Below are 23,007 nucleotides of genomic sequence, written 5' to 3' on the forward strand. Positions count from 1 at the left end.
TGTGTAAGAGTTCGTTATGTTTTGCATATCTGAGGTTATTGTGTGTTGCTGTGTGTGTGTAATTGTGTGAGTTGGTCTTCATTAGGCTCCGCCCCCTGATCCTTCATAAGCTGTTCTAAACACACACACACACAAAGGTACTGACTCAAACTAACACACACAGGGACATGCTGGTCCTCTTGTTGTGCGGTTGTGTCTTTTACCTGGGAATCTTCCTGTTGTCCAAACGAGCTCTGAGGATTCTGATTGGATGGAGCGAAGGAGACTCTGCAGTGGTGTCAACACGGTGGGAACACAGACATTTTACTGCTTTTGTGTGTCTGCAATTGTATTGTGTTTTTCTGTAATTTTGTGTGTTGACCTGTTGTGTGTGTGTGTCAGTCTGGTGTCATCCCTCCAGGCCGTCATGGCGTCCTCCGTCGGTTACATCATCACCTCGTCCTGCAGTGACATCATCGAAGACAGGTCAGCACACACTGTAATCTGATTACCTCTGAGCAGCAGCAGTAATCTGATTACTCCTCTCGTCTCATTTCACAGTCAAAGCAGCGAGAGTTTAAATCTTAACTGAATTTGTTTTACAAATCACTGCTGGACACACAACAAATACACAAGTGTGTCGCTCTGAATAGATGGAGTGTGTAACAAGGTATGAGTCGTGGTTGATGATGGTATCACTCTCTTCAGTCATTGGCTGACGGATGCCTACATCGTGTTCGCTACGCCGTACTTCCTGTACGACATCTACGCCATGTGGGTGTGTTATGGCCACAGGCTTAGGGTCAAAGGTCACCAGGAGGGCGTGGCTGTGCTTCACTTCCTGCGGAGAGAGTTCCTCCTCGTGACGCATCACATATTCATGGTGGCAATCTGCTGCCCCGTCTCTTTGGTAACCACGGCAACAACACAAACCTTTTTAAGGCTGCTCCAGTGTGTCCATATCTACCTATCCATAGATATAACTGTGTGTGTGTGTGTGTGTCTCAGATGTGGAGGAAAGGTAAAGCTGATTATTTCCAGGGTGTTTTGTTTCTGGCTGAACTCAGCACGCCATCTGTGTCGTTAGGAAAGGTCCTGATCCAGGTACACACACACACACACACACATTGGTGTTAAGATTCAAGTTGTAACCGTTTTTAACTAGTGACCAACCGGAGGGGTGTTAATCTGTGATTCATGTCTGGTTTATTTGTATTATGGGAAAAGAGACAAACAAAGCTTTTATTTTGAAGGGGTTCTGTGTTATTTCACCACTACCACTAGAGGGTTAGGGTTAATTTTCTTCAAATCAAAGTGATGACATATTTAAAAGTCAAATAATAAGTAATAGTCACATTTTGTCTTTTGTTTAATCAGAGTTTGTGATCTTGTGTGCGTGCGTGTGTGTGTTCAGTATCAGCAGCAGCACACACTCCTCTACAAACTCAACGGTCTGTTTACGCTCGTCTCGTTCTTCAGCTGCAGAGTTTTCCTCTTCCCATACCTTTACTTCACTTACAGCAGGTGAGACATCACACACACGCACACACACACTGTGCTGTAGTAAGATATCCCCCCCACCTGTTGCAGGTACTTGTCTGTCCCCCTGTGGGCCATCCCTATGGTTGTCCCCTGGCAGTGTAACCTGGGCTTCCTTCTGCTGTGGCCGCTGCAGCTCTACTGGTTCACGCTGATCGCTCAGCGCGCAGTGCGGCACCTCACCACCCGGCACATCACTACCCGGCCTGTAGGAATCAACCAATGATCCACTGGATCACTGAGGAACTTTACGCGACGCAAACCTGAAAGATGTTTAATCATCCGAAAGTGTTTAAGTTGTGAAGTCTTCATCAATCTAAACTGGACTACACAGAAAAAACACAAATACACACAAACGCAATGAGAAAAACACAACAAATACACAAACTACACAAAAAAAAACTAAATGCAACAATTACAGTGAAACTCAAGGACTTTTATTTTGAAAAGCACTGGCGTATGTGAAATGAAAATTTCTTCTGAAAAATAAATGTTTTTTTTTAAATAAATGTGTTAATTATTTTCCCACAGGCTCAGACTTGTGCTTTATTCAAATAATGAAAACGATCAACTCAAGCTCCGCCCCTTTAGAGCGTCTAGTGTGTTCAACAGTAGAAAACAGGAATCATTGTGAGATTGTCCCTCCAAATGCAATAAAACTTAATATTTGCAGCGTTTTCCCACGATTTTATCATTTTTCCTTCAAATTATTCCACAAACTTCCCCCAAATTAAATGATGAATTGGAACACACAAAATCAATTTTGACGTGAAGTGACTGATTTGTCACTGTTTTAAAATGGATTTTGTATGTATTTTACATGTGTACATGGCAGTGCAAACAAACTATTACACAATAATTATGGAGTTTCTTTTTGCCTCCTAAAATCTGAAGCTCACTTAAGATCAAACCAGTCAATATAACAATGGACTAAGACGAAGGGTAAAAGCCTCTAAAACAAAATAAAATAATGCTCACATTCACTGTAAATATAACGGCATCAAGTATCTTATATAATATCTTAACTATAATTATTTAATTAATTATTCGGGATCTTTTTATTATTCACCGTTTTTTTTTTATCCTATCTCATTACATATTATTTATTATCACATTTATTTGCCAGTAAATTTAACTAATCTAATGACGTTGTCAGAGCAGCAAACTTCGCGGGATTCTAAAGTATCGCGAGAGCAGCTCATCCAGGGAGGCACACGGATCTTCACGTTCAGCAAAAACAACAACAGCAGCGGCTTCGTTTACCGGATAACGGACCGGTGCCGGGCTTCGGAGTGGACTCCCGCGGGGATCCGGGACTCCACTGCGGGCTGTGAACGCCCAGGTACGGCTTTAATCAGCGCCCCGAGGCCGAGTTGGGCTCATTAATAGCTAGTTAGCATGCTAACGGTTAGCTTTACCTGACTGGGCTTCCACTAAGCCGGTGGTTCTGATTATTATAGCGCGGGTTAGAGTCCCCGTAGCCCGCTTTAAGCCACCCCCTGCTGACCCTATACCCGGTCCTTCGTCCATGCAGGAGAGCCGAGCCGGGCCGAGCTAACGGCAGCCGAACCGCACCGGGATAAGTGAGCCTTAGCTCTGCTGGAACCGAACCAGTGCGTCCTGTTCATAACTCATAACTGATAATTCAATCGATCCAAACCGAAGCGTACCGGAAAATCTTGATCAATAGCGGGCCGTCAGCTCCACTGATCGATCAGCTTAGCCGAGCCTGAACTCTGCTGAGCCCAACTTTGCTGTTAGGGTTAATTAGCTAAAGCGACATTAGCTGAGTCATGATTTTCTAAACCCAAACCATCTAACCAAGTAAACCAAACTGTGCTGATCTAGGAAGCAAGTTGAGAACTTCAGATTTAAAGCATTTTCTGTAAAATTCAAATAAATCTCAATTTGAGCTTTAACTTATTGTTTTAAATCAGTCCGTTTGACTTTCAGTGAAACAAAGACATATTTAAATATCTACGGATCTTTAAAGATTGTATGAGTTTCATTTGAATTTTTTAAGCCTCTCATCACGCGGTCCTACAGCGATAAAGTTTTGTATTAAATATAAACACGTCCTTCATTGTGTTTAGTGTTGAAACTGAATGTAGCAATATTAGCATCGCAGTGATGTCACAGTTTGTCAATAATAAACTTTATTTAACATTAAATCTAGACCAAGTTCACATGTATGTTCTCTCCGTGTTTATATCACTGTCTCTGTATGGGTGTGTCTTTCTTTCTGTGGGCGTGTCCAGAGGCGGGTAAAGCTCTGCTGACCATGTGGTGCCCTGTGCTCTCTGCTGATTGGCTGCTGTGCTCCTACAGGATGTTCCCTCCTTCCTGCAGACGGCGTTCTCGCGGCGAAGGTTTGACGTTGACTCCTCAGACATTCTGACTCATCAAACGATGTAGCAGGAAGTGGCGCCTGGAGTTGTGTGATTTATTAAGCCCCTCCCTGTTGGGGCTCTGTCAGACCCCTGCTGCGTTTTGATTGGTCGCCTGAATTGAGTCCAGGATGAATGGCTCTCTGTTGACTCCGCCGAGCCCGAGGGCAGTGGCTAACTCCTCCCCTTTACCGCCCTCGCCCTCCCCATCCCCGCCTTCTCCCTCCCTCCTCCCCCTCTCGTCTCGCCCGCCCCCCCTCCCACCTCTGGTGACTCCTCCCCCCCAGCCTCACCTGTCTTCGCTGTCAGACACGCCCACGCCGTCGCCCTCGCCATGCCTCAGCTGGACGGAGTTCTGTGAGCTTCACGCGCGCGTCGCAGCCGGAGACTTTGTACGCCACTTCCGGGCGTTCCTCCTGGAGAACCCGCACTACTCCCCTGACTCGGCTGCCGCCTTCTGCCGCCGTTTCACTGACCGCTTCGTTCACCACTTCCAGAGCGAGCTGGAGGGGGCACCGCCCCCAGGCCGGGACGACACAGCGAGCTGGGCTCCGCTGTCGGACGCTACGTCCCTGGAGGAGGAGGCGGTCTCTCCTCTGTCGACCACCGGGGGCGCCGGACTTCCTTCTGTGGGTGCGTCGCGTTGCTCCTCCTCATCCAGGCCCCCGGAGACGCGGCTTGTTTTGGAAAACCGCGCAGACGAGCGTTTCCAGGACTCGTACGCCCACGGGCAGGTGCTGCCGCCGTCCTCGTCCTCGTCCTGCTGCTCCTCAGTGGGCGGGGCCAACGGGAGGCGAGACGAGCGCTGTGTCATGCTCGGCGTTGGCAACGGGGAGGCACCAGTTGAGGAGGAAGAGGAGGACAGCTGGGTGGGGGGCGTGTCCATCGGCGATGACCTGGAGCCCAAGGAACCGTCGGAGGTTGAGAACCCAGAGATGACGGCGGCGCCGTCCAAAGGGTACGGCGCCTCCTCCAAGAACAAGCTGAAGAAGCGCTTCTCGCTCCGCAGCGTGGGCCGCAGTGTGCGGGGGATCCTCCACTGGAGGAGCTCCTCCTCTGATTCCACCCACAGCTCGCTGCCCTCCAGTTACAGTTACACGCTGGGTGTGCAGGATGCTGGCCTTGTCCCCCCTTCCAAGAGGAACTCTAGCACGCAGCCGCCCACGCCCACCTCCTCCTCCATGCCCGTGTCGCTGTCCATGCCCCTCCCCCTTCCCCACTCCTCCTCCTCCTCCCTACCCCCCTCGTCCTCCAGCAGTGCCACCTCGCTGTCTGGCGGCGATCGGCGCCGCAGCAACGGCGAGGCCGGCGAGAAGGAGAAGTGGAGCCATCGACTGGAGAAGCTCCGCCTGACGCGCTCGCCTCCGCCTGTTCTTACCCCTACCTCCTCGCTGCCCCCCAGTGGCGCCGCCATTATGGGGCCATCCAGGAAGGTGGGCCGGCTTGTACGAGAGGGCGGAGTGACCGTCAGCTCCTCTGGTGACGAGCTATGTGGAAGCCACTCCTTCTCTGGGTTCTCGTTCAGTCTACTGCATCACAGCTCAGAGAGCAGCAGCGCGGCAACCACGCCCCTGTCCAGCGGCGGGAACATCCCCTGGAAGGGGGGGCGCTGGCATAAGTGTCGCCTGGTGCTCAGAGAGAGGGAACGTGAGGGCGGAGAGGAGTTCTACCTGGAGTTCTTCATCCCCCCCAAAGTAAGACACACACACACCTTACACGCACACTCACTCTGTCACTCACGGGTACGTCTGTGTCTTCGTCTCCCCAGGCGTCCAAACCTCGTCTCTCCGTCCCCTGCTGCTCCATCGTAGACGTACGAAGCACCACTGCATTGGAGGTTCCTGACAAGGAGAACACCTTCCTGCTGCAGGTACACACACACACTGTTTTAAACCCACTAGAGACAGTGCTAGGTTGTGACCATGACACTTGTGTTTGTGTGATGTCACTCCTTCAGCTGGATGGCTCAGCACAGTATGTGATTGAGACCCGGGACGCGGTCCAGATGAGGGCGTGGCTTAGTGACATCAGGAACGGCATCTGTCTGAGGTAGGCGTCGCCCTACAGGTGTCTGACAGACAGTCTGATGGTCACTCAAATTATGACATCATTACCTGGAAGAGTTGGACCTTAATTGATCTTTAGTAACCAGTCAGTAAATTGGAACAAACCAGCTTAACAACAACATATAAACCAGTCTGAAGTTATCCACCACTGTTTTTACAAGTTTGTTCTAGAAACTTCTAAATGTCTTTATTAGTAGATCTGTCTAACAAAACACATTATTATGAACCATATTCATTTAATTACCTTTTATAAATAGGACTATTTTACAGTTTTAGAGCCTGTGTTCCTCCATTTAGAAATCACATGATTGATGATGTCACACGGCCCCACTGCCTGTAAACATCCTATTGTTTTCTATTGGAGTGAAACATTCAGTCTGATTTATAGACCATTTAGTAGATTTTTCAGTGCTGCTTTTGGTTGCTCTAAAAAAAACAGGAAAAGTTACAGATGTTGATGTAAACCTCTTTAGTTATAAACCATGCGACTGACGTCACAGCACATTGACCCAACGCCATCTTGGAAGATGACGGCATTATACGGATGCACCTGCGTGGGTGTGTTTACTTGAATAATAGTAATAATAATAATGAAAGGCTAATTTTTCATGAGGGTTAATGAAGGGTTAGTCAATTAATTTAATTAATCCATTAATACATTTGTGTGAAAAATAGATCTGCACACTTGGATCAATGCAAATAAAACAATTACATTTCCGAAGCTTTCAGTCCAAGGACCTTAATCAGGGTAACGAACAACAAGGATGCAAAGAACAGGTTTATATAATCCAGCCGTGTTGTGACAACAGGGGGCGACAGTTCCAACTCTGAGGTTTGGTAGTAGATAACGAAGCAGAGAAGAAGAGCTCTCCCTTAAACAATTTGCTCACAGGCTCTGGTGGCTGAAATTAGTCACAGACTGTTGAAGGATTCACACCTTGTGTGTGTGCGTGTGCGTGTGCATGTGCGTGCGCGTGTGTGTCCACAGTGAGCAGGAGGACACTGAGGGAGTGTGTGGGACGCCTGAGACTGGAGAGGGTTTATCACAAGGTGAGAAAAACAAACAGCGCGTTGTTTGTGGGAGGAGCTTTGTAGTCTCTCTCTGACTTTGCTTTCCCTCAGTGTGTTACGGCGGCATCGCAGGCTCCTCCCCCCTCACAGAGCCCCTCCCCCCTGAACTGCCTCCTCGGGCTCCCCTGGACGAACCCGATGGACGGATCCTGGGAGGCGTCGGCTCCGCCCTGGGAACGCCGTTTGCTGAGACGCCGGAGGCCACAGGTGAGTCATGAACACTCATTGGCTATAGTTTGACCAATGAAAGTACAACGAACCTCGGCTCATGGTTGTCAAACTGTGGTGCTTGTGCAGGCTCCTTCCTGTTCTCTGAGGCGGCGGCGGCCGAGGCAGTGGAACACCCGCTCAGTGAGTGTCAGTGGTTCCACGGCACGCTGTCACGCCTCAAAGCTGCTCAGCTGGTGCTGGCGGGTGGCCCCGCAAGCCACGGCGTGTTCCTGGTACGGCAGAGTGAGACACGGCGAGGAGAATACGTGCTGACCTTCAACTTCCAGGGAAAGGCTAAGGTGAGCGTGCATGTGTTTGAATATTTGGTTTTGAATTTGAAAGTAACAACTTAAGATAGAATGCGTTTTGAAACTGAATTAGTAACTTGAAATTGAATTTTTTTGTGTTGAAAAAAATGCATCTTAGTAGATTCCAAAAATTCATTACACTCATACAGTGCCGTCCGGTCACACCCGACATAAAGGACGAGGGTTACGGGGAACAGTACCTTCAAGAAACGAGTGCGTGTCTTCACTGCCTTACACAGTTATTCTCCGGCACCGCCATCTTTGTTTTGGTCGGACGACGCATCGGCGCGCAAATTTGGTGTTGAGAAAAAAGTTGAAGAAGTTTCTTTGGTTTGAACATTTTAAAAGTAATAAAGGGTTAAAGATGGTGTTATTTAGTCAATGTATCACATATAAAAAACTGAAGGATGTGATTAAACACTGATCATATGAGTTTGATAAGTTTTTAACACCTTCAGCGTTTAATATATGAGATGATGTAACTTAAAATTAAAAATTGTGTAATTTATAAGACTAGTGAGTGTTTGATGAACTCCGGATGAGCAGGTGCGCACTGCGCAGCATGGACGTGCGAGCACGCACATCCCTTAAAGTGTATTTTAGTCATTGGGGAGCCTTCACTCTGCTCTGTGACTGTCCCTTAACAACCTCCCTTTTTAATTTACTTTTTAAATACCGTATTAAAGTGGTATTTAAAAAAAAAAATGAGATTAGAGAAGGTGTTTTCAGACCGGCTAGCCATAACATGACTGCCAGCCCTCCTGTTCCTGGTCAATTCAATCAGTAATCCAATAGTGTGGCAATTTCCTGTGAAATAACCTATCCACTCCTCTTAAAGTTCCACGGTGAAAAACATCTGACGGTTCTGACAGAGTTTGGAGAGTCTGGCTCTTTTTGTTGAGGACTGCAGCTTCCAATAGTGCTGCCAATGTAATAAAATTTTGTGTAAAATCAGGAACATGCTAGATCCAATCAGCAGAAGACACAGAATTCCAATCTGGTAGTGGATGTTTTCCACGTCCTCAGGACTTGCGAACTCTCCCATTGCCCGTCCTTCTAGTAGAAAGATTTGACCAAATGCAAAGAAAGATCAGATCATCAATTCCATGATTAGATTCAGGATCAGGATGTTGATAGAGGCTCCTGTTAAATTAAAACAAGACAAAAGAGCAGCAAGCAGGGAAGCATCACTAAATGACTTCATGAGAGAGCGTCTGCAGCTTAAGCCAATTGCTTTTTCCATTAACTAAATTGTATTATTAGGGTCCAAAGGCCAGAAGATCTTGGCAAACTACACAAAAAACATACGTAAAACAGTTGAATTAGAAGTTGTAAATAGAATGTAACAGGAAGTAAAGAAATTAGTTTTTAGTTAATATGTTGTTGAGAATCTTGAGGTACAATGGACAGTCACTTATCAGTGACTTAGAAACATGTATTTTTAGCATTTGTTCTAATGCTGTATTTTTGTGTGTGTAATGTATTTTGTCCATGTATGTCATGTAATTGATTATACCTGTATCTAATCTGTTAAACTATAAAATATTAGTATTTACTATATATAGTATAATTTATTTATCATCACCGAAATTTTGAACCTAATTTCTGAAACCCATGTGTCATTACTGCAACAGTGTTGATTAAATGTTGATTTAATGAATATACTGTAAATCTAGTAGGAGCTTTAAAATGTGTGTGTAATATATATCAGGTTTATCAAATCATTTTGAAAATATCTATAGGTTTCATTGAAATAACAAAACTTTTAGGTTGCAGATTGTGGAAGGTGTTGCGGTAATGAGAGAAATCAGTCTAAATCATATTTGTTCATTTAAGTATATATGTCATGTCATAGTTTTAAGTAACTGTGCAGGACTGTCAGAAATCAAACTTAAAAAAATTGAAAATGTATTTTTTTCTAATTATCTTGACGTTGTGAGACCATTGTGGTAATGAGATTTTTTTGGACTTGTTTTGGAAACAATGTTCTAAAAGGTATTAAATTGTCAGTAAATATTTTAAAATGAATGCCCACAAACAGTTAAGACCTTGTTGATAATACCTAAAAAAAATGTTTATTCTTCTCTCTGTAAAATTTTATGTTGTAACTCAATGAAACGAAGATTTCATGAGAATCACCCATTTACTTGATACACATGATGACTGTCTATCCCTAAACAACACTCAATGGCGTCCGACGCTAACAGCTCTAGCAGAAAGACGATATGTCGTAATGACTTCAAAATAGTGTTGATGAATCTCATAAGATGGGAGCAGGTCACTGATGGAGAAAAAACATTCTGTCATCAGTGGGAGGGACCTATAATATCACTGGAAAATCTTTCGCCATCACATTCTAAACGCTTTTTGGCTTTTTTTCAATGGCTTCGCATCAAATTCACTGAGAATGATTTTTAACTAGTTTTCCCTTTATACTGGTTTTTTTTTTGACTGGCGCCCATTTTGCACGCCATAATAAAAAAATCTGTTATAACTCTTCAAACAGCCTCATATTTGATACACATGATGACTGTCCAGCCCTAAACAAGAATCAATGTGAAAATTACCCATCATGCTACCGTTTTAGTCAAATAGTGTAGGTTTTTTTTTTAATAAATGCTCATAGCTCTAAAAGTAATAATGCCTCAAAGTCAATGTTTCTGTCAATTAATGACCTACTCAAGGCTTTAATAACCGGTAACCCAGTGGTCGATTGGCATGCAGATATTATTGCAGTGAAGAAGAGATGCGATGCTAGCAGACAGAGCTCATAGAAAAATTTGACTTTTACAGATATTCACGTAATATTACAGATATTCTTTTGGTGCTAGAGGGGTAAGGAATCATTTATGAACATGTTTAAGAGTAGACTGTGGCCAGAAAGAAAGTAGTAGCAGATTCCGCCTGCCGCTATGGCTATTCGGAGCCAATGATAATAAGCAATTTGTGTTTGAGGTTTCAGGTTAGCACAATTTCGGTAGCCTTGAGTCCTGGTCTCCAGCAGTAATCCAATAAGTTGCAGCTGAGCATTTCATTTCTTCAAGTTGGTTTCAATTCCGCGTAGACGTTCCAAAGTAGCCTCCTGCTTACTTTTGAGTTTGTTCATCACATGTGTCTGAGTATTAAGACCCCTGCCCTATCCATCAGAAGTAAGTAAGTAAGTAATATTTATTAATATAGCACCTAATATAGCATCATCTCTGGACACAAGTGAACGTAGTTTAGAGATTTTCCTCAGTTGGTAAAAACAGTTCCTTGTCAACATTTTAGAGTGGTGCTCTAATGACATTGCTTTGTCAAAGATAATGCCAAGATTTCTAAGGCTTGTTACACTCTGGAAGATTTGATGCCCTGCATTAAGGATCTTCACCAAATGTACCTGAACACTCCTCATCAGAAGTGACTGGCAGCCTTCCCAAAACATCTGCCAACGTAGAATGGAGTTTGCGATTGGTCAGAAAGCTGCCCGCTCCAGTGGGCAGCATGCCTGCTATCATAATTTTAATCATGTAGATGTCTTCCCCGTCCTCAACAAAAAGAATAGACAGACACCCAACCCTCCACTTATCCCAAGAGCGAAGCGCGTATCCAGCCGCAAACGTTCCGTCCAGACAGGCGGGCTCACCTCTGCCCGTTCTCTAGATCTGGTGTGAAAAAAGTGGGAAAAAATATTTATATATGACATTTTGAAGACACTTTTATGAAGGGTACTGTTTTGGTACTTAAGCTCAAAAAGAGTAACTTTTTTGAAGTTGCCCAGAGGGTTAATGTTACATTCATTATTGCAAAATGGGTGTCAAAGGCAATCGTGCCATTGTACGATGCTATGATAGATAAGTTATGGGCACATTGTTGCTACTAACCATGACCACTCTGTTACACTAGTAAGGCTGGAAAGGCTCATGTTTACACTAATAGATCTTAGCGGTTCAGAACTAAGTCATGGAAATTTGGTAAAATATTTTTTTAAAAGCTTTGAAAAATCATTTTGAAAAAGTGTGTGTGCTTGGAATGCTGAGTGTCCCTGTCCTCCCCAGCACCTTCGTCTGTCCCTGAACGAGGACGGGCAGTGCCGTGTGCAGCACCTCTGGTTCCAGTCCATCTTCGACATGCTGGAACACTTCAGGGTCCATCCCATCCCGCTGGAGTCAGGCGGAGCCTCCGACGTCACGCTCATCAGCTTCGTAGGAGCCACGGCGGTGCGACAGCCGGGTGAGTGAGGATGATGATGATGAAGGTCCAATCTTCATCTTCACTTCCTGTCTGTGCTCACTTGCCACTCATCTCTGACCTGTTGTCATTTACGTTGACGCTCACAGGCCGTGACAGAGCGGGCAGTCGACCCACAGTCTGTGATGTCATCACCACGCGCCATCCTGACTCCCCATCTACACCTACACCCATCTCTGACTGTGTGTAAGTGAGCCCAGCTGTGCGTGCGAGCGGGTCACTCCATGCTCATTCTCTTTCTCTCCTCCCCCTCTCACTGACTCCTGCCCTGCTCTGTAACTCTGCCCCCTTTCACTGACTCCTCCCCCTCTCTCTAACTCCGCCCCCTTCTCAGTCTGCCCCTCCCTCTCACTCTGCCTCTTTCTTTAACTACAGCCCCCTGTCACTCTGCTCCTTTCTGTTACTCCGCCCCCTCTCTCTAACCCCTCTTGCTCTCTCTCTCTCCCTGCAGACTTGACCAGCAGACCCCGTAGCCCCCCTCTCCCCCCTCCTCTACCCCCGGGCCGTCCGCCCCCCCCTACTCCTCCTCAGGAGAGGGGGGCAATCGAGGAGGCGGGGCCCATCGAGGAGAGAGCGATGACCGAGGCTGAGGTGGGCGTGGTCATTGGCAGTGAGGGAGGACCTAATGAAGTGGGTGGAGCCGAAGGAGGACTGGAGGAGTGGGAGATGAGGGACACACCCCTCATCCAATTGGACCCTGTGGATGGAGAGGAGAGGGAGGGGCTTAGAGCACCACGGGCCGTGGACAACCAATACTCCTTCTTCTGAACAGCCAATCACAGCATGTGTATTTAGCCAGGGGGAGGAGTCTGAGAAGGCGGCCGATCGACTGATGAGCAGTGCTGGACTATTCTCACAGGAGGAGGAGAGGGAGGAGCTTAAACCTCTGAGTGGGCGGAGTTCTAAACTCTAAACACCTGAAGGTCAGAGCAGGAGAATCTGCAACCTTTGCATTTAAAGTGGGCGTGGTTTAAACTTTAAATTCACTCTAAAATATCCGTTTGCGTTCATTAAGTCAGTTATTTACCAATGTAAACAAGCAGTGACTGATAGTAAACATAAACAAAGTATGTAAACAAACAGTGACTGAGTCGTGTGGCCCTCTGTTTACAGCTAAACACAGTAAATCAACAGTTTGTTTGTTTAGTAAACAATGTGAGCAGACAGAGATAAACAAACAGTACATTTGATAAAGTTCTGACTTTAGTTTTTATCTTTATTATATTTTATTACCAAAACGCTGCGACCTTCTGCTTCCCTTTAATAATAATCAACAATAATAATAATAATTAGGTTCTCGGTCACTGTGAGACTTTCACACAGAAAAGCTGCAGATTCCTCTTTAAATTTAAACTAAATTATAAATATTAAACTAATAAAGAATGTGACATGAATCTTTTAAACTCTCGCTGAAACCACACAGTTGTTCCCAATGATTATTTACGTCACTCCACTGTAAATTCACTTTTTTTCATTTTATTTTTTTAACATAAGAATTAAAAAAGTTCCCTGCCTGTAAATATTCTTTCATGTCCAAAAAAGTAGTTTTGGGTTTAAAATTTTTACAAAATTATATTTAATATTTGTAATAATTTAAAAACTGTTTTATTTCTAACATGAACTTTAATCTTTCCTTTGTCCCTGTTTAAAAAGTTTTATTAAATGCTCCCAGTCTAACTATTTAAAATGTAATAATATTTAATTGGTTTTTATTCTATATTTATCAGATCTTATTTATGTTTTCTGTACATTAGAGATTATTAATTCCCAGTTTTAGTCCCTGAAAGATAATCTCATATAAAAAGTTATGTTTTCTCCTCCTTTGGTATAAAATATTTTTTCTTAGACCCAGATAATGAATATAGTTTTAAAAATCAAAATGAGTATTTCTTTATTTTCATTTAAAATATTTATTTAGATTTGTTCTTTATTTCCCCATGAATGGTAACGTTTTTGTTTCTCTCTCAGGTTCAGTTTTTATTCTCAGTGAGGAAACAATCAATTATTTCAGCTTTAGTGAAAGTTAATGAATATTTGTGAGTTTGCAACTTTTTGTGATGAATTATTTTCAGTCGATCAGAGACAAAAGGTACGAGTTTGAATCAAACCGGAACATTCTGATTTGGTCTTAAAGTTATCCTCCACTGTTTTTACAAGTTTCTCCTAAAATGTTCTAAATGTCCTAAAATAAAACACATTCTCATGCAATATATTCATTTATTTACCTTTTATAAACAGGACTACTTTACAGTGTTAAAGCCTGTGTTCCTCCATCTTGAAATCACATGATTGATGATGTCACACGGCCCCACTGCCTGTAAACATCCCATTGTTTTCTATTGGAGTGAAACATTCAGCCTGATTTATAGATTAAATTAATTAAATTAAATTGGGCTTTTTACCTTTATAGGTCATATATATGTTGTTACACATATAGGAAATTTGTCCTCTGCATTTTAACCCATCCCTGGGGAGCAGTCGGCAGCCATTTTGCAGGGCCTGGGGAGCATTACAGGGTTAAGGGACTTATTTAGTAGATTTTTAGATCATTTAACAGCTTTTTCAGTCACAACATCAATTTGTGCTGCTTTTGTTTTCTCTAAATAACCTGGAAAAGTTAAAAATGTTGAAAAACTGTTGAAAAACCCAAAAAAGAATCTGACCACAGGGGGCGACAGTTCCAACTCTAATGTTTGGTAGTAGATGACGAAGCAGAGAAGAAGAGCTTTCCTAAGGGACATTTACTCTCCCTTAAACAGTGTGCTGACATGCTCTGGTGGCTGAAGTTAGAGAGTTAATCACATACCATGAGGATAGAAAGACTTTACGTGGAAGTCATTCAACAGTCTGTGATTTACTCTCAAACTTCATCTACCAGAGCGTGTCAGCACACTGTTTAAGGGAGAGTAAAGGTCCCTTAGGAGAGCTCTTCTTCTTTGCTTCATTGTCTACTACCGAACATCAGAGTTAAAACTGTCACTCTCTGCGGTCACAACTGTAAATATGGTTTACGTCAACATCTTTAACTTTTCCTCATTATTTATAGAAATTTAAATCAGCACAAGTTGTTATTGTGACTGAAAAATCTACTAAATAATCTATAAATCAGGCTGAATGTTTCACTCCAATAGAAAACAATGGGATGTTTACAGGCAGTGGAGCCGTGTGACATCATCAATCATGTGATTTAAAGATGGAGGAACACAGGCTCTAAAACTGTAAAGTAGTCCTATTTATATAAGGAAATTAAACAAATATATTTCATAATAATGTGTTTTATTAGACATAAATCTACTAATAAGGATATTTAGAAGTTTTTCGGCTAAACTTGTAAAAACAGTGGAGGAAAACTTTAAGTAGGAAAAGCAGTGAAATCTGTGGTAAATGCAACCTGAGTGTAAACAGAAACAGTGTGAACCAAAGTCTGGATTAAAACAAAGTGGAACATTGTGTCTGAACTAAAACCACTGACCCACAGTTTGAAGATCTCAGCTCTGACGCCTTCTTCAGTGACTCCTCCTCTTCCTCCTCAGAGCCACAAAAAAGACTTTTTCTACTCGTACCTTTCTCTCTCTCTCTCTCTGTGTGTGTGTGTGTGTGTGTCCTCGGCCGTGCCTTTCTGTGTGAGGACATTGTGTTTAGTTTCAGGTACTGATTCTGATTTAACCTCATCATATAAACGTAGTAAGACAATGACACAGCGCTCCTGTGTGGTCATTACTCACTGCTACACACACACACACACACACACACACACCGAATAGAAGAATAATGAAGTTTGAATGAAGGGAAATTAAAGTGGAGTTTATCTGTAAATTAAACGACATCACAACCTTTAATCTGATCAAAGCAATTTTTATTTTGAAATTCACTTCCTCTTGTGTTGCCTTTCAGAATAAAAGGAATGTAAATAAAGTTTAATTTCAGTAAAACAAATGAAAAAACAAACACTAAATGTTCTCAGGAGTTGTCAGGAAAAAGGATGGGATGTATGGTTTCCATGGAGATGAGCTGTGGATGAGGATTCTCCAATCAGTGGCTGTCGATCACCTGCACCGAGTAATCAATAACATTAGAAGAGTTAGTCTGTTACAGAAAACCCTCTAATAATAAACACTCAAATGGGTTGCCAGATTGGGTTTAGCTTCCTGATCATGTGACATTGCTCACCGGCTACAGGTTGACATAGTTTCCTTCATTGTCGCTCCACGATGACGTTGCCGATGTGTTCTCTGTTGCACATACACACATTCAACTTTTTTCACCTTTTTCAACCTTATTGCTAATGTTTAGCTATTGCTAGGTTAAAGCCATTGCAAGGCGAATGCTATGTTATTTCTATTGCTAGGCTAATGTTAATGCTACCAATAGGCAAGTGGTAATGCTATGCTAACGCAGTGCAATGCAGGCCAGCACCCGATTCCTCACTTGCATTTTCCTCAGGAAATGCAAAGATTGTAGTTTACTTTGTAATTGTAATTGGCATACAAATTCTACAAAATGCATAAAATTGACATTTTTTTCTGCAACAGGGTTACCATAAGACCATAAGAACTAGTGCAAATATGATGAACACATTTCAACTTCTGTTAAATTATTACCATTCTATGTTTTACACAGACATAGTTAAAGGTACGGTAGGCAATTTTCAAAAGCTAGCATGATTTTGAATGTAGCCTCCCTGATGGCTCTCCCTTTACCCCCCCTGTGCTCCATCTCACTCACATGCAGGCTCACAGCTGCTGCAGAAGAGGAGCTCAGCTCATCACTTGTATTGTGTAGAAACGTAATTTAAGTAAAGTAAGTAAACAATAAACTTTATTATATATGTTAAAAAACTTGACTAAAAACTCTGTTTTAACTCTGTCAGCGGTGACGAGCTTTCAGTGTGAGCTCGTGCATGTGAGGGATCGAGAACGAGCAGGGAGACAGAGAGACGTGATTGGTTTTAAAAAAAACGCTTTGTTTTTTCCCATTGGTCGAAGTTATTACAGATTTACAGCTGCTACAGATGATGGATTTTCTTTGATCCTTTTTCAGATAACATAAGTTTTTAATTTCTGTCAGAACATATAGACAATTTCAACCAAAAACTTAAAAAGTGTATCTTGAGAAAATTACCTACCGTTGCTTTAACAAACGATAAAAAAGGTTTCTTATCTATTTTTGTGTTGTTTTCAGCTCCTCGTCTCAATGATGGTTTGAAAGTTGAACATTCATTTGAAAGGATCAAACAGGATGTCGACACTCATTAATCCAACAACTTCAAAATAAAAGTCCTACGAGTTTCACTCACTGTTGTCGGGCAGTGGATCCACATTCGGGTAGTCTGGGTTCTCTGAGGAACATTCACACAAAGAGAGGGGTGGAGTCACAAACATTCAAACAGCGAGCGAAAGACACGCCCTCAGCGATACTCACCATCTATGTTCACGTACTCGTGTTGGACTAATGAGGAGAAATGGTCAGAAATACATGAATATATATATATATATCGCAGCATCAGAAGATTTGTAAATGTGTAAATGTTTGAAAAAATGTGACCTCGTGAATACCTTTCAAAATAAAAGCACAAAAACATTTCTGTTTTCAAATGCCATTTAAAATCCCAGACAAAATAAAACCTCTGACTTTATATAAATATGTCCATATACACATGTATGTATAATCTGCTGTGAGACATAATCTATGTACACATACACACACACATATATGATAGTAAATGGTTCGTAAAAAAAAATATAAAATAAGAATACACACATATCTGAGTCATTGTGTGTGTGCGTTACCTAAGCTCGGTGTGGATGCTCTGCTGGAATTGACTGGAGCATCTTGTTCAGGTAAAACGATTCTGCAGAAGAAGAAAAGCTCAGGACAAATTTTTGTGACATATTTCATGAGTGTGATGATGACGTACATGTACCCAGAATCCTCAGCATCGCTCTCAGCTGACTCATTCCCTGCACACACACACTGAGGACTGATCACAGCTGTAAACTTAAAACAAACTGTAAATGTTCTACTTTTGTGTTTGGTGTATCTTTCAGGTGAGAGAAAAAAAAAATTAAAGATGAATCTTTGTGTTCCACGTGTTACAGATGATAAATGTTCTTCCTCTGAGAGAAAGGAACTTTATACAGACACCACTACACAAGTTTCATTAGCTTAGCATGTAGCCACCAGTTTCACGTAGCAGAGTTGGGGTCAATTATGAAACCCTACAAACTAGTTCAATAATGACGAGAACACTTAAACTTGGGTGAAAATTCAGTAAAGCACAAAAAACGAGAAAAATCTTGGAAGTAAATCTATGAAATAATTTATGATGTTTTTTTTTTCAGAGAAAAGGTTATCATGAGACCCTAAAAACTGGTTCAAATATATGGAGCAAACTTAAATTGGGATAAAACTGTAGTTAGGAATGAAAAAATTCAAATCACCCAAAATTGGAGATAATGCTATAGTAAGGCATAAAGATAAAAAAAAAAAATGATAATTATTTTTTAGTTTTTTTTTTTTAGATAAGGCCATCACAAGACCCTAAACACTACTGCAGATACATTGCACATATTTAAAATGGGCTAAGAAGTGAGTAAAGTACAAAAAATTACAAAAATAAAAATCACCTAAAATTAGAGGTAATGCATGAAAATGAAAAAAATGAAGAAAAAAATCTGGATTTTTTTTAAGATAAGATTATTATATAACCTTAAAAACTAGTTCAATAATGACGAGAACACTTAAACTTGGGTTAAAATTCAGTAAGGCATTAAAAATTATTAAAAAATGAAAAAAAAGGCTATAGTAAGGCATAAAAATGGAAAAAAAAAGAAATCTGTTAAAGGAAAAATGCAGGTCATCATAATCATAACTGAGAAGTAATTGAACATGGATAATTGAACACGCAATTGTATATAAAAAAAAAAGTAATTGACCTCGTCCCTGACACGTAGCCACCAGTCCCACATGTTTCATTAGCTTAGCATGAAGCCACCAGTCCCACATGTTTCATTAGCTTAGCATGAAGCCACCAGTCCCACATGTTTCATTAGCTTAGCATGAAGCCACCAGTCCCACATGTTTCATTAGCTTAGCATGAAGCCACCAGTCCCACATGTTTCATTAGCTTAGCATGAAGCCACCAGTCCCACATGTTTCATTAGCTTAGCATGAAGCCACCAGTCCCACATGTTTCACTAGCTTAGCATGAAGCCACCAGTCCCACATGTTTCATTAGCTTAGCATGTAGCGGCACTGGATGATGGTTTTAGTCTTTTGAGAATGAAACGTGAGGTTCTGATTGGTCAGAATGAAGTGTGTGGCTAATGGTTTTGTGCTACCTGTGTTCTCGTAGCTTGGATTGCTCTCTGAGGAACAGAAGGACCAATCAGTGTGAGTTCACCTCATTAGTCAGGATTATAAACTATCTGATGTTCATGTGAGAGAGGAGGGGGCGTCGGTCACCGGTTTCCGTGGTTATGAAGGATGGATGTCTCTGTGCGGCGCTGGAATCCACCGGGTTCAGGCTGAGAGACACAAAACCTCCAGCGTTCATCAGTTATTCAATGAAGAAATACTAGAAGTCCAGGACCATGTGCTGTTGGAGGCTAAGCTAAGCTAACGTGTTTGTGAGAGTGACTCACTGAGGAAACAGAAGGTTGTTGGCGTTCGGTTGTGGGTTTGGAGGAGGAGGAGCTGCAGATGAAAGAAATGTTAGCGTTAGCTTTGTTAACATTAGCATTAAGGGAACCCTTTGAGAAGCTCCCAGTTTGAGAGGAACATCAAACCAGTGGAGCTGATGGTACTCACACGGGTGGAGGACTGGGAACTCCATGGATCTAAAGACGGGAACAGAAGCTCTGAGTCATGTCTTACTGATGCTAAATGATGATGCAGCGTTTAAAAGGTAGCGATGCTAACAGAGGTGCTAGCTTAGGGTGACCATACAGTATTCTGATTTCTAATAAAGAGAACACGGGCCAAACAAGACAGTATTCAATGTTTTCTTGAATCTACCTTGTAACGGCAAAATACAATAAAGAACATAAATGATAGTGTTGTCAAAAAACTTGAGATTGAATGAATTATTGAAACCAAAAAGTTAGTATCTGATACAGTACTCACCTGCAAAAATATTGATTACTAACAGATTACTAACAGATTACTAACAGATTACTAACAGATTATTAACAGATTACTAACAGATTATTAACAGATTACTAACAGATTACTATCAGATTACTAACAGATTATTAACAGATTACTAACAGATTACTATCAGATTACTAACAGATTACTAACAGATTACTAACAGATTACTAACAGATTACTAACAGATTACTAACAGATTACTATCAGATTACTAACAGATTACTAACAGATTACTATCAGATTACTAACAGATTACTAACAGATTACTATCAGATTATTAACAGATTACTAACAGATTATTAACAGATTACTATCAGATTACTAACAGATTACTAACAGATTACTATCAGATTACTAACAGATTACTATCAGATTACTAACAGATTACTAACAGATTACTATCAGATTACTAACAGATTACTAACAGATTATTAACAGATTACTAACAGATTACTATCAGATTATTAACAGATTACTAACAGATTATTAACAGATTACTAACAGATTATTAACAGATTACTAACAGATTATTAACAGATTATTAACAGATTATTAACAGATTATTAACAGATTACTATCAGATTACTAACAGATTACTATCAGATTACTAACAGATTATTAACAGATTACTAACAGATTATTAACAGATTATTAACAGATTATTAACAGATTATTAACAGATTACTAACAGATTACTAACAGATTATTAACAGATTACTAACAGATTATTAACAGATTACTATCAGATTACTAACAGATTACTATCAGATTACTAACAGATTACTAACAGATTATTAACAGATTATTAACAGATTACTAACAGATTATTAACAGATTATTAACAGATTATTAACAGATTATTAACAGATTACTAACAGATTATTAACAGATTACTAACAGATTACTAACAGATTACTAACAGATTACTAACAGATTATTAACAGATTATTAACAGATTATTAACAGATTACTAACAGATTATTAACAGATTATTAACAGATTATTAACAGATTATTAACAGATTACTAACAGATTATTAACAGATTACTATCAGATTACTAACAGATTACTAACAGATTATTAACAGATTACTAACAGATTATTAACAGATTATTAACAGATTATTAACAGATTACTAACAGATTATTAACAGATTATTAACAGATTATTAACAGATTACTATCAGATTATTAACAGATTACTATCAGATTACTATCAGATTACTAACAGATTACTAACAGATTACTATCAGATTACTAACAGATTACTAACAGATTACTAACAGATTATTAACAGATTATTAACAGATTACTATCAGATTACTAACAGATTACTAACAGATTACTAACAGATTACTATCAGATTATTAACAGATTACTAACAGATTACTAACAGATTACTAACAGATTACTATCAGATTATTAACAGATTACTAACAGATTACTAACAGATTACTATCAGATTATTAACAGATTATTAACAGATTACTAACAGATTACTAACAGATTACTATCAGATTACTAACAGATTACTAACAGATTATTAACAGATTACTAACAGATTACTATCAGATTACTAACAGATTACTAACAGATTACTAACAGATTATTAACAGAGCTGTGTTCATCTCTTCTATGGTTCATCTCCAGTTTTTTTGCCTGTTTCAATTGACACAACTTGATTCGCTGCTACAAACACAAACAGACACATGTGTAGCCCCTCCCCTCAGCTGCAGCTGAACACTGATAGGGTCCTGTAAATCACGGTATCGACCAATGAAAACAGTTAAACGTGGAAACAGACAGAATTAACACAAAACGCCGTCACTGTGAGGCAAGGAACGTGTTTTTATGTGGAAATGTTAAGATACAGATTCCATAAACCATTGATTCCTGAGAGGAATATAGTGACTGTGACATTAATGCTAAAATTTGCTAAATTTTGTTATACTTTCTCAAAAAAGTGTAATAGTTTTAATTGTTTACAAGTGTTTTTGTTGTTTACAAGTGTTGCACTACATTTCACTTAATTTAAAAATACTTTGTATACTGTTCATAGTTTATATTCTCAACTTTATTAAAAGAAATTATACTTCTAATTGTTTGTCTTTTTCTTTTTTTCCCCACGGTATCGAGTATCAAGTTTTTTTTCCCTCCTGAGTATCGATTTCGAGTATGAAATTCTAGTATCGAGACAATCCTAATAAATAAGTTGTTATTGTCCATGAGGTTTAAAAATGATTTTCTCTTTTTATAGCAAAGACATAAATACAATCTGAAATCAGTGGTAACTGAAGTCAATCTCCTTTATTATGATTATAACAATCTGTCTTTGAAGTCATATCATTACCATTATAACGTGATACTTTCACAAACTGGTGGAATTTCTCTGATAGAGCAAATATTAGTGGAGTTAAGGACGTATGTCCTGGTTAAAGTGTCGTATGGTCACTCTGAGCTATCCTCGCACACAGCGTTTGTTTTGTAAAACTCACGGTACGTAATCCTCGCCCACGTGAGCCTGATGGATGGAAACTGTACAGAGAAGAAGACATAAAGACATGTAGACGTGTAGCCTTCATTAACCAATCAATGCATCAAACCAACCCAGTGGTCTTTTCCTCCTGCAGTTCACACACACGGCCAGCAGGAGGAGCACAGCCACCAGCGCTGCAGCAGAAATCACGAAGAAGAGCGAGGAGGCGGCCATGTTTCTTTAATTCTGCGTTAGAGAAACCAAACTATCAGGTTTAAACAGGCTCCTCCCCCAATGCAAGCCAGACTTTTATAAACAGAACCAAACGTTAGCTTCTTAAACTCAGAGTTTAGCTCATTGAAAGGAACCTGTAAGTCTGAGTTTCTTTAAAACAAGTCACTCAGATGTTGTGACTAAATCTGTGACCCAACAAAATGGTGGCTGGATTCTGCACCACACCTGACTCTGGGATCAGACGTGACCTTTGACCTCTGTGCTGTTTAAAAAGGTTAGCACGTGTTAGCCGTTGGGCTAGCTCGTCTTCATCCAGGACTTTTATCTTGTTAAAAATAAACACAAGTAGTGGTGAAT

At 40.9% G+C, this 23,007-nt stretch overlaps 2 protein-coding genes across 4 annotated transcripts; both read left to right on the top strand.

Annotated features, from left to right (window-relative positions):
• The first annotated feature begins 7 nt into the window (after positions 1-7).
• On the top strand, positions 8-2,023 carry tlcd3ba (TLC domain containing 3Ba). 2 transcript variants are annotated; one of them, XM_028455312.1, is made up of 6 exons: positions 8-286; positions 382-465; positions 688-889; positions 988-1,083; positions 1,394-1,503; positions 1,570-2,023. In XM_028455312.1, exons 1-6 carry the CDS (start codon positions 168-170, stop codon positions 1,742-1,744), a joined length of 786 nt encoding a protein of 261 aa, XP_028311113.1. In that variant the 5' UTR covers positions 8-167; the 3' UTR covers positions 1,745-2,023. The 2 variants fall into 2 exon arrangements, with proteins under 2 accessions (XP_028311113.1, XP_028311111.1); XM_028455310.1 differs by having other exon boundaries at positions 8-465.
• A 673-nt stretch (positions 2,024-2,696) lies between these two features.
• On the top strand, positions 2,697-12,402 carry sh2b1 (SH2B adaptor protein 1). 2 transcript variants are annotated; one of them, XM_028455819.1, is made up of 10 exons: positions 2,697-2,860; positions 3,777-5,599; positions 5,674-5,775; positions 5,863-5,954; positions 6,960-7,021; positions 7,094-7,249; positions 7,340-7,551; positions 11,598-11,772; positions 11,880-11,976; positions 12,242-12,402. In XM_028455819.1, exons 2-10 carry the CDS (start codon positions 4,037-4,039, stop codon positions 12,261-12,263), a joined length of 2,481 nt encoding a protein of 826 aa, XP_028311620.1. In that variant the 5' UTR covers positions 2,697-2,860; positions 3,777-4,036; the 3' UTR covers positions 12,264-12,402. The 2 variants fall into 2 exon arrangements, with proteins under 2 accessions (XP_028311620.1, XP_028311618.1); XM_028455817.1 differs by having other exon boundaries at positions 3,847-5,599.
• The last annotated feature ends 10,605 nt before the right edge of the window (positions 12,403-23,007 follow it).

Source organism: Gouania willdenowi, chromosome 8 (assembly GCF_900634775.1).
Source record: "Gouania willdenowi chromosome 8, fGouWil2.1, whole genome shotgun sequence".
NCBI classification, from domain to species: Eukaryota; Metazoa; Chordata; class Actinopteri; order Blenniiformes; family Gobiesocidae; genus Gouania; species Gouania willdenowi.